Source organism: Uloborus diversus, chromosome 7 (genome assembly GCF_026930045.1).
Source record: "Uloborus diversus isolate 005 chromosome 7, Udiv.v.3.1, whole genome shotgun sequence".
Classification (NCBI taxonomy): domain Eukaryota; kingdom Metazoa; phylum Arthropoda; class Arachnida; order Araneae; family Uloboridae; genus Uloborus; species Uloborus diversus.
In genome coordinates, this window is record NC_072737.1 from 146,768,137 (window position 1) to 146,783,864 (window position 15,728).

The following is a 15,728-nucleotide window of genomic DNA, read 5'->3' on the forward strand; positions in this document are numbered from 1 at the left end:
CCTGATGTACCAGGAAGACTCCTAGAACATTTCATCAACTGTGACCAAAACTAAAGCAGATTTACAAACGAATGCAAAACAGCTATTTCCCTGCTGTTCTTGTAAATCTATCCAGAGGCTGGATTTCGCCCTCGCTTGAGGTTCAGTCAATCTGCAAGAGCTACGAGTATAATCAAACTGTAGGCGAAACAGTCAATTAAGAAGATGATCATATTTTCATCCTGGTAGCGTAAAATACTTTTCACAAGCAAGGGTAAGAAGCCTAAAATTCATGGAACTTATAGTAATTTAGGAAACTTTCCGCAAATACATTTATTTTTCACTATAAATGGTTAGAAACCCGTGAAGTCCTGGAACGTTGCCTGGAAATGATCTGTGACATTTTGGAATGTTCTTACAGTGAATACTGTTAAGAGTTTGGTGCAGTTGCAAACTTTCTTTGAATGACGACACAGTTCTTGAGAAAACACAGGAGATTTATTTACAGCTACGCACAGGAAGCATAGTTACAACTGCTAAATCAATCATCAGCAATCAAGCAAATATCAATTAACACCGTAAACTCAACGGTTACACACGTATTTACATCCAAATACGCAAAAATACAGCTGAAAGACTCCACAAAACAGAGCCAATACATGCTCTCAAACGCACCGCTGACACGATTCACAAGCAAAAACTAATTCGAAACTGACTCCCGCCGTCGGCCGTGGCTATTTATAAATCTCGAAAGAGAAGTTTCCACAAAATTCGAAATGCTTCTCGTATTTTCTTTTTATTCATTCACGAATCTTATCAATGAAAAATGGGGGGTCCGTATACTTCAGTCAAATGTTAGGGGTTCTATGTACATTACAAGAAACTATTTACAGGTTACGTTACTACAGTTATTTTAGATGAAAGATAATGGAATAAACGCCCAATTTAGCCAGATTACAACAAATTAATCATAAAAATATTTACTATTTACAGAATTTATAACAATACTTTTGAAAAAAATATGTTTTATCACAAAATGATTTGTTTGATTCCAACATTTGGGTGTACATTTTTACAAAACATATGAAAATAATTGATTCGTCAGAGTATTGAACGAAAAATATGAGCAAGATATCGAGGTAGCCAAATGGAGGACTTCAATGCAAGAAGAGGCTATCATCATTTCTTGACCTTTTTGTGTTTCATATCGAGCTATATGAAGAAAAATATTATCTTTTATTCTATACAAGAACGAGATATCATCAACCAATATTCCATGAGATAATAAAACGATCTGATGTGTGCATTACATGACTTCCTTTTACTCCAATTTATGTCATTTCCCCATTATTGGCAATTTTAATGTGATTCAATTGTTTACTCTCTAAATATCACCAACAGTGGCCAAATTGAAACCAAATTTAAAAAAAAAATCGCCAAGCTGGCGGAAAAAATTAGCGACCAAAAGACTGGCGATATATCGCCAAGTGTCCGACGGATTATAACACCACTTGAGTTTACATCGAAATTAACAATGATTTCCCACCAAAAAGGGGCAAAAGATCCCCTTAAGGACATCCGAATGCGATAAAAAGGGAAGGTGCACAACTACGTCCTACTAGGAGTATACGTACCAAATTTCAACTTTTTAGGACATACCGTTTTTGAGTTATTCGAGATACATACACACATACACACATACGCACATACATACGTATACATGCGGACGTCACGAGAAAATTCGTTGTAATTAACTCGGGGGTCGTCAAAATGGATATTTCGGGTGTCTTAGGTTCCTAGGCACTTATCCACGTGTGATCGGATCGAAAACAAAACTCAACATTCATTCAGGGGTGAGAAAAATGGAAATTAGGCCGATTTTTGAGTGAAATTTTTTTCGCGAATACAATACTTCCTTTTTTGTAAAATGAAGTAAAAAGGGACTGATATCAGGCTACGTTTCATGAGAAAGTAAAGAAACCCTTTATTTAATTTGTTGTGTATTATTTTGAAGCTAAAGTGTTTTTATCACAAGACTCACATGGTTTTATTAATATAAATAAATATATTTTTTAATGTTATTATTAAACATCCATTTTTAATAGATTTCTTACATGTATTTGGAGCAATTACGGGACAGCACCATTGTATAACAATTAATTACACATTAACATAATATTTTGTTAAAATGTCACTGAAGTTTTTTTCATAGAGGCAAACTCTAACAAATATATAAGGACAACATCTTTAAAAATGAATTTTCCTGAAACTTTTCAGAAACAAATCGCTTGAAAAAAAAATGATGTCTCTATTTTATCCTTCTTATTTATCCAACTGAAAATTATTCAGTCAAATTTTAGTAATTGGAATGCAAATTTATGTGTCAAAAATGATGATTTCTAGTACTAACGAAAATATAAATATCCATTTACAGTGTAACAACGATACTACTTTTCATATCAGCACCAGGTACAGCAGGTGGTGGGAACCCGGTGTACCTTTTAACTGCCATGGCGGCGGTTGGAATTACAAATCCGCAGTTCATATATTTGTTTTTATCTATGGAATGGCTCATGTAAGTTCATCATCCTCATCTCGTACTTTTTTTCTCATTCATTGTGACTTTTCTGTGTATAGTATTTTAAGTACGCTTTTCAAGCTTGCATAGGGGAAAATAATCAAGTAGAAGGAGCCTTGTACGCGTAGAAAGATAGAGAGAATGGGTTGTTCCTTCAGTCAAAAGTACTTTAGCCACTGAAATTGATAAAATAAGCAAAAAAAAAAAAAAAAAAAAAACATGGAGTCAGAAAAAAAACTTATTTTTCCAACAGTTATTTCTTATTCATTTTTTTTTTAATTTTTTTAAATGTCCGATTTTAGAAATAAGGCGTGGTCTTTATGACGTTACAAGTGATGTACTATGACGCGCTACTCCATTGCCGCTCTAAATGTTTTCGTTTTGCTGTCAACCGCGTTGCCAGTTACCAGCCTATGATAATTTGCGCTGTGCACTAATAGCATCAGTGAATGGCATTTCATCACTTGTGATGTCATGTGCAGAAGCGTAAAAATTGAATTTCAATCTGCGCACCGATTAAAATAATTGTTAAAAAATATTGAACTTAGTCAAATTATTTTAAAAATGGCTAAATCCTATGTTTTTAAGCATGCTCTTTCAGATTTTTTTTTTTTTATTTCGAAAACAACCCCATTGTAAATATTTAGTTAAAAACCTGAGACCCACCAATTTAAGAGTTTCTGGTACTTACGAATTATCCCACTAGCAAATTTCAGCGAAACTAAAACTATCGCCAAATGAAAAACATTATCATGAAGTTCAGCCGAAATCTCCATCTGAATGCTTTACGGAATGAGTTGAATGAGATTGGCAATCCCATAATTTGGCGATTCAGAGCGCACTTGGCAACGATTTTTATTTTTGAGAAATTAGGCGACTGAATAAACGTGAGACCCAAATCTCTCATCATCATCATCATCATCTTTTTTTAAGGGTTAAAGGATTTTTTTTTTTTTTTTTTTTTGATGAGGAGTACGATCTCATTGCTTCACTTCCTTTATATTTTTAATTCCAGAAATACAGATCAAATACCAACAATACATGAAAGACTTTACAACACAAAGAGGGGAAAGTTCACCTAGAGCGAAAGTGGGAATTGAGCCCGCTCCTCACACCTGAAAAGTTACCTTTAACATACACGAGTGTTAAAATAGTTGAAAACACTCAGTGGAAAAAAAAATCGTGGCTCAACAATGTAAGAATTCCTCGTTGAGAAACCTTCAATTTATAGAAATTAATTTTAAGAAACAGATGCGAATACACAATGAAGAAAAAAATATTCATCAATTAAAAATTCATCCGCCAAGAATACTTTTAATTGGTAGAAAATTTTAAGTGGCTGAAAGTATAGAGAAGGAAAAAGTAGGAGAATAATCAAATTGAAAATCATTGTTCGTGGAGAAACTTTAACGTACATATAAACTTTAAAGTAGTTTTAGTAGTTTTACTACAAAGTAGTTTACTTAGTAGAAAAAAAAATCGAGATTCATCAAAATAAAAAAGAATAAAAAATATAAAAAAAACTCGTAGTGTGCATCCATTAATTTGTTAAAATTTAAAATAGGTAGAAATGCATTGAACAAAAAAGAAAAAAAAAGAAAGAAAGAAAAAACCAAGTTTCATCAATACATAAAAATTCTTACTAAAGGTAGCGTTTAACATGCTGAAACTTTTATGAAAATGTTTACTAGAAAAAGAACCAAAGTTCATAAATGTAAAAATTCCTTATATATGGAGTCTTTAACTTGTATGAAGAAAATTGGAAATAGCTTCAAATATAGTATAGCATAATAAAAGTGTTATCCGTGTACATTAATGAATAATAACTATCCCATTATCGAGAAAATAGCCTAAGGTTGTAGGGGAATGCAGGGCGTAGTGAAATAGCGGGGCAAAGTGAAAGGGGCAAATATTTACTCTGCGTTTACTGCCACCTATATGGTAATATTTTAACAATGTAGTTGCACATGTAGTTTACTCCAGTCAGGAAAAAATACCGCCGAAGATTAAAGCATAAGATAATGTAGGCAATTTTCAAAATTTGATTCTCTTATTGTAATATTTGTTGTAAGTCAAAAATTATTTTTGATGTTATAAAATTATAAAGTTTTTGTTACTAACATTTTAAATATTAATTGTAACCTTCTAATATGCGGTGCAATATTTATTTAGTTAATATTAATCTTATTTGTATTTTAAATATTTTGCTCAAGTATTCGAGTACATAAGTATTCGAGTACATGCGGGGCAAAGTGGATGGGGCGAAGTAAAATATCTCATTTCGTTTTCTCATTCAATCATTTACTAAAACACTTACGTATTCATTTGTTAATTCATTCATTTACGTTCCTTCACTCAGTAATTCTCTTATTTATTCATTCACTCACTTATTTCCTTATTAATTCACTCTTTATTTACTCACTCATTTATTCTTTTCATATTATTAATTAATTAATCAATTAATATATGAAAAAAATAACCTTTCATTTATTCATCAAAAATCTTATCTACAGATTCATTTGTTCAAAAATACTTTTTATAATCAAATAAAAAATATTTCATTAGAAAAATATTTCATTTATAATTCCACTTTTTTGGAGGCTCCAAATTACTGCCAAAAATAAAAATAAAATATTATTTTAATGAAACTTTGTTATAAAATACAATGTTCCTTCTTTTTCTACTGTAATTTTCAAAACAAATTTCCAGTTTGTTCATTTTGAAAAAGCTCAGTCATCTTAGCCATTTCACTTTGCCCCACATTTCCCTACAGCACTGTTAATAATTACTTTATTTTACTCAAACTTACATTTTTAAATGAGATTACTTTACGAGAAAAAAAAGCCACAACATCATTCTCACAGAATTTCTTTTCCACAGAAAAGGCAAGACATTTTACAAAATAGTTTACACATGTTGAACAATTTGACGAAAATACGTTTATAATCTAATCAATTATGAATAAATTAACCGCAATTTATTCGAGATTATAACTTATAGTATTTCATACCTTTTTAGTTCCTTTCTATACGTGATTGTTTCCATTTCTTTAAGTTATCAGAGACATATTAACATTTTAATTTTTGTTACATTTTGCCCTCCTAGGGAGCGTTTCCGCACCGTCATGAATGTTGTTGCAGACAGCTATGTGGCAGCTTTTGTTGAAAAATTATGCTACAAGAGGCTACCCCTCGATCCCGGCAGTACAGAGTATTCGTCACCTGTACTCGATGGATACAATCATCAGACAGTTGTTACAGTTGATGTAACGGACGCACAGCATGCGGCGAACAGAAGGAGCATTTGCAGATGCTGTGGAAGTCATATAGATGTCTCATGAAGAAAAAGTGAACTAATCCTGAGCTAGACATGAAAACAATCACTAGTCAGCTGGCGACTAAAGATCTTACTATAGGGACAAAAAAAAAAAAGCCACTTTTTACAAACTCTAACCGGTCACAAATAATGATAATTATTTTTTTAACAAATCATTTCTTCCTTTATCGCACTTGGTTTGTGACGCAAAAGCATATCCCATGTTCTTATATGGTATTCTATACCGCCAACAGAAAAGAAAATCACACGTGCACTTCAACTTAAAAAATTGATGATTGAAGCAATGATAATTCTTAAATTAAAATTATTACTTATTCTTTCATAAGTATTAATATGTATAAGGTTGCTACTAGGTCTTATATATCGATATTTTCATTTTAAAAAAATCTTGTATAAAGTGTTAACTAATAATAAAAAAAGTCAACTAAAAGTGGTAAGTAAACTAAAAGTGGCTATCGGTCACTGGCGACTAACTGAAAATTTGAATTTTCAAGTCTATCCTCAGCTGAACGTTTTTTCAATCGTTAAAACTTTTAGTCTATGGCGAACTTTTCTGCTGAAGGTTGTTTTCCTATTTCAGTGATTGAATAATGGAATAATTTTCATTCCTTACGCAAATATGCATTTACGCTATACTGCAACGTCCTTTGTTGCAGTTACCAAAATGGGACCCGTATGTGAAATCTGAGTGACAGTCAGATCCAGTTCCCCGTCGCATGACTGTCACCAAATGTCACTTTAAAGTCAGCAGGCTGCAGCTAACTTAGGAGTGTCAGTTGGGCCCTGCCAGTGGTAGCACATTATCGTTTCATAAACGTTTTAAGATGGTTGTAACGTTGTCACAAACATTTATGAAACGTTTACTGTTAAAAAAAATGTATTCAAAAATGAAACTCTGAATGTATTCATTTTTTTAATACAATTGATTCAAAAATGAGTAAATGTGGCATCAAATGCAAACATACGAGAAATACGAGTCATGAAATGAGTACATGTGTTTCTCAAAATTGAACCTTATTGATTCGGAGCTATATTGAGTAATGAAAGTATTCAAAAATGAGTAAATTTTCATTATTTTTGAATACCTATTTTTAACAGTGTTTAAACGATAACTGTGCTACCTAAATGGCGAAGTCTCAGAACAACATTGCAGTGACGTCTTCACAATGTCACAAAGGGACCGGTCATTTATTAATTGTTGCAGCGACTCCTCAGTGAAGTCACATTAAACATGCTACAAATATGTGATTTCTAAGAGGAATCCCAATCCTAAAACTTCGTGATTCGGGAACATTGTGTGTGCGCGCACTATAATCTGTTGCTGTCACATCCATTCTGCAATCGGGAATGATTTGATGTTTTGATATTACTCCTTTATAACACAAGGAAAGGATATTGTATAAGCTGGAATAACATTTTTCAAAGATTTAATAAGTCCAGAAACAGATTCCACAGTCACCAAAGGAAAAAGTAAGACTGAGAAAGCTTTCTCATCAGTCATTTTTGTACTATGGGAATGAGGGTTCATTTAGTTCTTACTTGTGCTAAGCAAAAACGTAGCACGAAAATAGACATTAATTATGGTTGTGGATGCGACGGGTAAGCTTCTGTGGAACTTACCTAATTCATATTGTTGTTCATTTGTTGCCAGATTAAAATTTTACAGAATGTTTAACACTGTATATTCCTTCAAAAGCTCAATATATGTTGTGAATCATTTTTCAAATGGAGAACAATTTTCTATCAAGATTTTATGTATCGCGAAAAAAAAAAGACTATGGTACAGTTGTATCACGAAGAGATGGTGATTGAACTAGTAAAGAAAACAGACCACTTCATTTTGTGGTATGTACGATCAGCAAGAACTCGCGAGCAATGAATACTTAACTGCTTGCGGTTTCACTCATCCTACCTATTACATAATGAAGTGGTCTGTTTTTGCTTCCAGTTCATCCACCATCTCTCTATGGCACAACTTTTATATTCATGTGAGTGTGTGAAAATGGAATTTTTGTACCACTAATGAGCATTGTAAATAAACTACTTTTTTGTTTAAACTTTTGCTTTGTTTTTGTGCTATCAGAGTATAATTTCATTGAATATCTAACAAAATACAAACTTTAAAAGTGATAGTAACTTTCTTATCAATGATAACACGTTACGTTTAATGTTCAACCTATTAATGTACAGTCATTATAACTGTATCTAAATTCATTTGAAACATTCGTTTTCAATTCTAAAAAACCTTTAATGAGCCAACTATAATTATAAGCAAGTTTAAAAATGAAAATGTCCCATTCTTTCAAACAAAAAAAGTTCCTAATTAGCCCGGTAGCAGAAACTGAGAGACGCGAGACGTGCGTCGCAGATTTTTCAGATTTTTTAAAGGTAATTTTACCAAAAAACGAAAGGAAAGAAAGAAAAAATAAATAAATGAAAGAAAGAAAAGAACTACAACTTTTTTGCAAAGATCGGTTTTTGACCGGAAATGCGATGGATGCTTCAACATTTCAGCTAGAAACATAATCGCCATATTTGGTCATTCACAAGATCGAATATAGATAAGATGCTTATAAGTGCCAAAGTATTCAAAAACAAAGCAGAATTAGATGTTTTTTTAACTGAAAACTAATGAAAATAACTTAAAATGTGCAGCAAATCGGGTTTTTTTCCTGATTTTTTTAAATAATTTTTTTGGAGAAATGAAAAGTTTTATATTTAAAATTTCACGTTATCCCCATTGCTTTGGACGCAAAAGCGCTAAAAACTTTTCAACTAAAGTGTAGACTCATGAGGATTTTTATTTTTATATTATTTTTTTGCAACAATTTCAAAAATTTATACTTTAATTTTTGGCGTTGTCGCCATGTTTGGTCATTCCAAAGATGTTCGTACACAAGACTCTTTAAGTGCCTACGTTTTCATATACGGAATTGGATATTATCGCAATGAAAACAATTGAAAATTATGCAAAATGTGCCATTTTTTCGGATAATTTTTAATTATTGTCTTGAGAAATGCAAAATTTTTATCTTTAGAATATTATCTTATCTTCATTGCTTTTGAGGCTAATGTGCTAAAAACTGACTATTTCATATTAATTGTAGTTTTTTAAGGATTTTGAATCTATTGCTACTTTTATGTAACAAATTAAAAAATCTATTTATAATCATGAAAATTTTTCGCAGACGCCATGTTTGGTCATTCGCAAGATGGAAATGGACGAGAGTATTACTTGCCTAAGTTTCCAAAAACAGAATTGGATATGAACCTCAATACCAACTGCTAAAGATAACATAAAAAGTACAATAAATCATGTTTTTGAAAAATTATTTTCATGAAAAATGTGAATTATTATCTGCACAATTGTATTTGATCCTCATTGCTTTGGAAGCTTTGCCATAAACTAAAACATTCATCTAAAATGCAGTTTCCTGCCAACTTCTCATAAAAGAGTCAAAATCAATGAATAAATAAATTAGCAAATTTACTAATTTATTTATTTATTCATTTTTTGAAAAAAAAAATTCAAAAACCTATTTTAACTTAAATTTTCCATTTTTAAATGAATATGTATTGGATAATTGTTTTTCTTAGTGTGCAGAGTTCTATTTATTTTTATGAAAGTAGTGAAAATTGTCCCCCCCCCCCCCCCCTTTTATACTTTAAAACTCGGCGACAGTGGTAACCACTAAGTTTTTCGGGTCTAGTGGCCACTGGCCAGTTGGAAAATTTCTGAGTCTTAACCTTCACAAGGGACTTGTGTATTTTATGAAAACTTAAAATAAAACTAATAAAAATGCTGCAGATTATTTTCAACTGCCCAAAATAGTGTCGCAGACAGAATAGAAAGTTTCTGCTACTGGGCTAATTAGTGCTTTTTTATTTTGGTAACTTTGCCGACGAAATTTTGAACCCTTTTCCATTGAACATTATAACGAAGCATTTTGTACAACTCCTAAATCCTCTGTAATTATGCTTTTATGTTCTTTATTGATATAGTTATTATAATTTGCTTCGTTACAGACACAATACTTTTTTTTTTTTTTTTTTGTATTCATTCAATATTTTTACTGAAATAACCGTAGATACATAATAAGATTTCTTTAAATTTTCTTTTAATACTTAACTACAGGGTGTCCTGCAAAAGACTGACTGTTTTCAAAAATTTATAACAAGAGAACGGTTAATGATAAAAAAAAAAAGCAGAAAATTCATGTGGTGAGCCCTAAATTTTTTCCCTCAGAGTTCCAAATTTTAGTTCAAAAATGTTTCAATAGATGGCGCTGCACAAGGTAAGCTGGTAAGTCAAAAAAGAATTGAAATTCACCGATTTTTCCTCCGATTGCGGCATTGGATTACAGCCGACGATTGCTTGAAAATATTGTTTCGTTCTTTTGTTCATTATTTTCGAAATATTATGATGTAACTGTCTAGATTTTTTTTTTTTTTTTTTTTTTGATTTACGGGCTTACTACCTGCAGCGCCAGCTATTAGAAAATATTTCAACTAAAATTTGGAACTCAGGGGGAAGAAAATTACGACCCACTACATGAATTTTCAGCAAGAATTATTTTTTTATCATTTACCGTTTTCCTGTTATAAATTTTTAAAAACAGTCAGTCTTTTTCAGGACACCCTGTACCTTGCAGATATTACATTTGTTTTTTTAAAGGAAAACTACTTTAAGAGTTTCAAAAAAAAATTGCGAAATTAACGTAGTCAAACTCGAACCATTTTTTTTAAAGGTAATAACAAAAATTTCCTCTGGTATATCGGGGTTTTATTCAACTGACTTATATCTTTTGTTTTAACTTGTATTTAAAGAAATCTAGAATTGTGTCATGAACAACTTTGTTAAGAAGACAAAAGTCTCCAAGTGCTTTTTTATAAAGTATTTTAGTGCTCTGTTTTTTGAACACATAATCATAATTTTTATTCTTTTTGAATTACTGATATTGAAATCTTGGAAGTTATAGTTAACTGGCTTTAAATCTATCAATTATTTGCACTTCATGTTTATTATTTCCTTTAATTCTACAGTCTCTTCTTTTTATTCTGTTGAAAATATATCTCTTGTAGACTGTGACATTGTGAGCTGGTAAGATTTTCTTTACAAAAGGAGCTATTTAATCCAAACGGATACACACAATGTAGCATTTTTTCCAGCTTCCCAAACAGGGGTGCCCACAGGGAAGGATAATGGCGCAAGTTGCGCCATCAAAATTTGGGGGGGGGGGGGGGGAGATTTAAAATTTTTTAAAAATTTATTTATTTAAATTTATTTATCCATTTATTTTTAATTCAAATTATTTTTTATTTTATTTTATTCTGTTTATATTTTATTTCATTTATTTATTTAATTGGCGTGTGTTATTGGTGTAGCGCAGAACTTTTCTAATAAACTATTAATAATAATTAAAAATAAATTAATTTAAAAATATTTTTAAAAAATAAATAAAAATAAATAAATAAAAATATTTTTTAAAAATATATAAACAAAAACTGTTTTTTAACAACAAATTAATAAAAAATATTTTTAAAAATAAATAAAATAAAAAAGGGAGCCAAAAATAAAAAATAAAAAGAGAAAGAGGGTTGAGAAAAACTTTGGGGGGGACTTTGCGCCATTGAACTTGGGGGGGGGGGGATGAGCACCAGTGTTCCCAAATTTAACTCCTTTTTTAATTTACTTAAAAAAGGGGCTTAATATTAAATGCTCGAATTCTATGTCTTTTTTTGCTGTGTTTTCAAAAGTTCTTAGCATAACCTGTGACCGAATGCTTAATTTGTTTCTAGTCTGTTCATGTTTGTGTGTGTTTGTGTGTGTGTGTGTGTGTAATATGTGTGTGTGTACGCGTGTTTTATGTATAAAGTACGAGGGTTTTTTTTTTTTTCCTTTTCTTTTTTTTTTTTTTTTTTTTGTAATTTTTTGAAATTAGAAATAAGAAACTATGTTGTAAAAATTAGTAAATGCTTTATTAAACCTGAAATAGCCAATAAATTTTATTTATTCTTTCTTTTATAATATCGAATGAAACATTTTACGACGAATGGACCGAGTCTTTCATCTCAATAAACTGTCATTACAAAAGAAGACCCCCCCCCCTTCCTCTCGTACATTAATCACCGTTCTCACCAACAGTTTTGTTACTTTTTGTCTTGTGAGAGGATTCGAAATTTTCCGGTCGGGACAAACTGTCTTCTTTTGTACACTGCCTGTTGAACACAATATTAATCCGCCATTTTCTTCGGAACTAAGAGAAAAACGACATAAATTTCTCCGGACGGCCCAGACTTTGACTTTAACGATTCGAGTCGCGGAAGAAGCGAGGAGAAAATTGCTGTCATAAGAAAATCCTTCCTTATTAGACCATAAATTTATGAATTCCGCATTTTTTCTACTTATGTCTTGCGTAAGTTTCTCTTTTTCTATTTTCATTCCAGTCATCAGATCTGTTTTTAATGGAGTTTACAAACCATTTCGTAATAGACCTGTCTACACTTGGGTGAAATGAGATGGGAATTAACGATCTGAGAGATAATCATTGCGGAGATGATAAAAATATTAGTGGGAGAAATTAGTGTATATCAATCCCGAAAGATGGCGCCAGTGCTGTCACGGTAAACAATTTGGATCAATTCTAAATTTTTTACAACATAGTTTTAGACCTTCTAGCTATGTGTAAAAAGGTATTAAATATATATTGCATATATTAGGGTGGGTCAAAAAAATTTTTTCAGCTAGAGTCCAGGACACCCCCTCAATTCAACATTAGTCGTAGCATAGATCATGTCACAAATTCAGAAACATTTAATTTCCCCAGCTGTTTTTGTGTAAATAATTATTTTATTGCAATGTATATGCATAATACTCGTGCATATTATAATATGTACCGTTATTTTTTCATTAAAATGTACTTTTTTCACCCCCTCCCCATAATGATGAAGTTTGGGGGAGGAGATTGAGCACCCTCTTTCAGTTGAAATAGGAAGCTAAAATTCTTCCAGTATGTTGCTACACACAAGTATAAAAATATTGAAGGGTGTCCTGGTATCTAGGAGAAACTTTTTTTTACATGTTTTTTTTGAACCACCCTAATATATATATATATATATATATATATATATATATATATATATATATATATATATATATATATATATATATAGATAGATAGATAGATAGATAGATAGATAGATAGATAGATAGATAGATAGATAGATAGATAGATATACACTGGTGTGCAAATTAATTACGAAGTCGAAAATTAGCATATCAGCTGAACGAAGAGGCAGAGCGGACAGAAGACCAATCAGGAGATTAAGTAAGGTGATGTACGGTAGCACATGCGCAGATATGCAGGCAGACGTAATGGGGGAGTGCCTGAGTAGTATAAAGCATGTTGTCGGTGTAAGATCAGTATTTCTGGCAAGGAGATTGCACGCCGTATAGCAGTTAAAATCACATCAAGTTGCTGCCTCAGCGAGAAATGGCGAATAATCAATCTGTTAGACGACATCTGGATGCTTTTACCCGAGGTCGAATCATTTGGAAATTGGAGGAAGAGCGCAGTGTGACAAGTGTGACTGCAGAGTTCGGAATTGCTCACAGCATCGTTTCAGGACTTTGGAGACAATTTCAAACTACAGGAACAGCTATCCGGGGGTTCAGTAGTGGTCGTCCACGAGGAACCACACCCGCAGATGACCGGTATATTGTCTTACAGGCCAGAAGAAACAGGCGGCAGACAGCGGGAGAAATCGCTACACACACGACACAGGCGACTGGACGACCGATATTGCGTTTTACCGTGGCCAGAAGACTGCACGGTGGTGGTCTGTTTGCACGACGCCCTATACGGTGTGTACCTCTAACGCCTGCCCATCGGAGAAGGCGTTCTCTGTGGTGCCTGGAACACCGGAATTGGAGAGACAATGAATGGGGACGAGTACTCTTTACAGATGAGAGCAGATTCAGTCTGAGTAGCGATTCTCATCACACACTCATCTGGAGAGAGCGGGGAAGCCGCAATCAGCCCTCGAACATCATTGAAAGGGACAGGTATGGAGGTCGCGGTGTTCTCGTTTGGGGAGGCATCATGCTTGGTAGTCGTACAGACCTTCACAACTTCGACGCAGGTTCAGTCAACGGGACCCGTTATTGTAACGAGATTCTTCTACCATATGTGCGTCATTTTAGAGGCGCTATGGGTCCGCAGATCCTTTTCATGGACGACAATGTACCATGTCATCGCACAGTAGCTGCCGAACAGTTCTTAGAGAGTGAGGATATTGAACGTATGGATTGGCCGGCACGATCTCCGGATCTCAATCCCATCGAGCATGTATGGGATTTTCTAGGCAGACGCTTCGCAGCTCGTACCTTACCACCAGTAATGATTCGGGAGCTTCGATTGACGCTGCAAGACGAATGGGCAGCAATGCCTCAACAACTCATTGACACCCTCATTCTCAGCATGGGCAGACGCTGTGAAACCTGCCTAGCAGTCGGGGGAGATCATATCCTCTACTAAAGACTGGATGTTTCTTGCTGGACACTCATCACAAGGATGTTTCGCCTTCAGTCGCATTGCGCTCCATGCTACTTTTTCAATAAAGCTTCTTTTTATCCCTCTGATTTCTCTTTTAGTAAGTGTTGCTTACATTACACATGTCCTTACGTATTGGGGATCTTACGGTATTAAATGTGTTGATTTGGAAAGCTTTTGTACAAAGTTATATTGAAAAAAACCGTCTCGTCCTTTATTTTTGCACACCAGTGTATATTCTTCGCCTCATAATGTAAAACATTTTACATTCCCCCTTTTTCCCCCGGATAAGTTTTCTGTTTTTTAGTTTTCTATCTTTGGAGTTGGTAACTCCTTTTAATATCTACTTTTTCTCATATTCGTGCCGTTCGTTCTTTCTCTTAAATTATAATTTTCGCATCTTCTGTACTACAGATAAAACTAAGATTTTTTGCATTGCGTGAATATACTCCTTGATAATTTTCAATAGAGTGAAGGAAGTTCTTTAATTTAGTGTATCTTTAAATATCGTACTTTTGCTTCGACACAGATACTAGTAGTAAAACCTGTAAAGTTGACCACCTTTGTAAGTTGGACCACTTGTCTAAGTTGACCGCTTTTGTCAGGAACGGAATTAGTCCTATCTTATATAATGAAGGAAAACCTCTGTAACTTGACCACCTCTCTAACTTGACCACCTGTCTATCTTGACCACTATTATACACCAGCTTTGGTTTAGAGTATTGTAAAAAACCCTTTGTAAGTTGACCACTAGACAAAAGCATTAGATTATACTTAAAGTTTCATCAGTTGTGCCTCAAATAAGTAACCAGACATTTTAGATAAACCTATAAATATTTATGTTTCCATCGAAAAACGTTGGGCTCATGTTAAGTCTTAGAAAATGCGCCAAAATTCAATAAGGAGTTATTTTATTGAAAAGTAGATTAAAATGGTTACAAATGTACAAGAAAAAATCAAATGAAGAATTTGAGTCACTTTTGACTTGTTATGAATTTTTAGGAATTGCTAATATCAAGTAAGTAGTTTTTCATAAGCAATGAGGCTTTTTTTTTAAATCGATTCACAAGAATTTTAAATTTGTATGATACTTTACACGTCATTCTGGTAAATAATCTCTAAAAATATTTAAGCAACATTTTTTCTTATTGTTTTAAAGTAATGTCAAACAATGACAGTGAGTTTAAAGTATTCCAATTAGTTAAAAAATGAATGCATGGGACAACAAAAAAAAAGTTTTTATTACTACCCTCTATAAGTTGACCACCTGTCTAAGTTGACCA

The 15,728-nt window shown here is 32.8% G+C and overlaps 1 protein-coding gene across 1 annotated transcript in view; it reads left to right on the forward strand.

The window, feature by feature from the left end:
* LOC129226935 (excitatory amino acid transporter 3-like) overlaps positions 1 to 7,907 on the forward strand; it is a 32,718-nt gene extending 24,811 nt beyond the window's left edge. The window contains exons 9-10 of the mRNA XM_054861564.1: positions 2,414 to 2,554; positions 5,663 to 7,907. Coding sequence (XP_054717539.1) covers positions 2,414 to 2,554; positions 5,663 to 5,897 — 376 coding nt within the window. The 3' untranslated portion in view covers positions 5,898 to 7,907. The remainder of the gene's footprint in view (positions 1 to 2,413; positions 2,555 to 5,662) is intronic.
* The last annotated feature ends 7,821 nt before the right edge of the window (positions 7,908 to 15,728 follow it).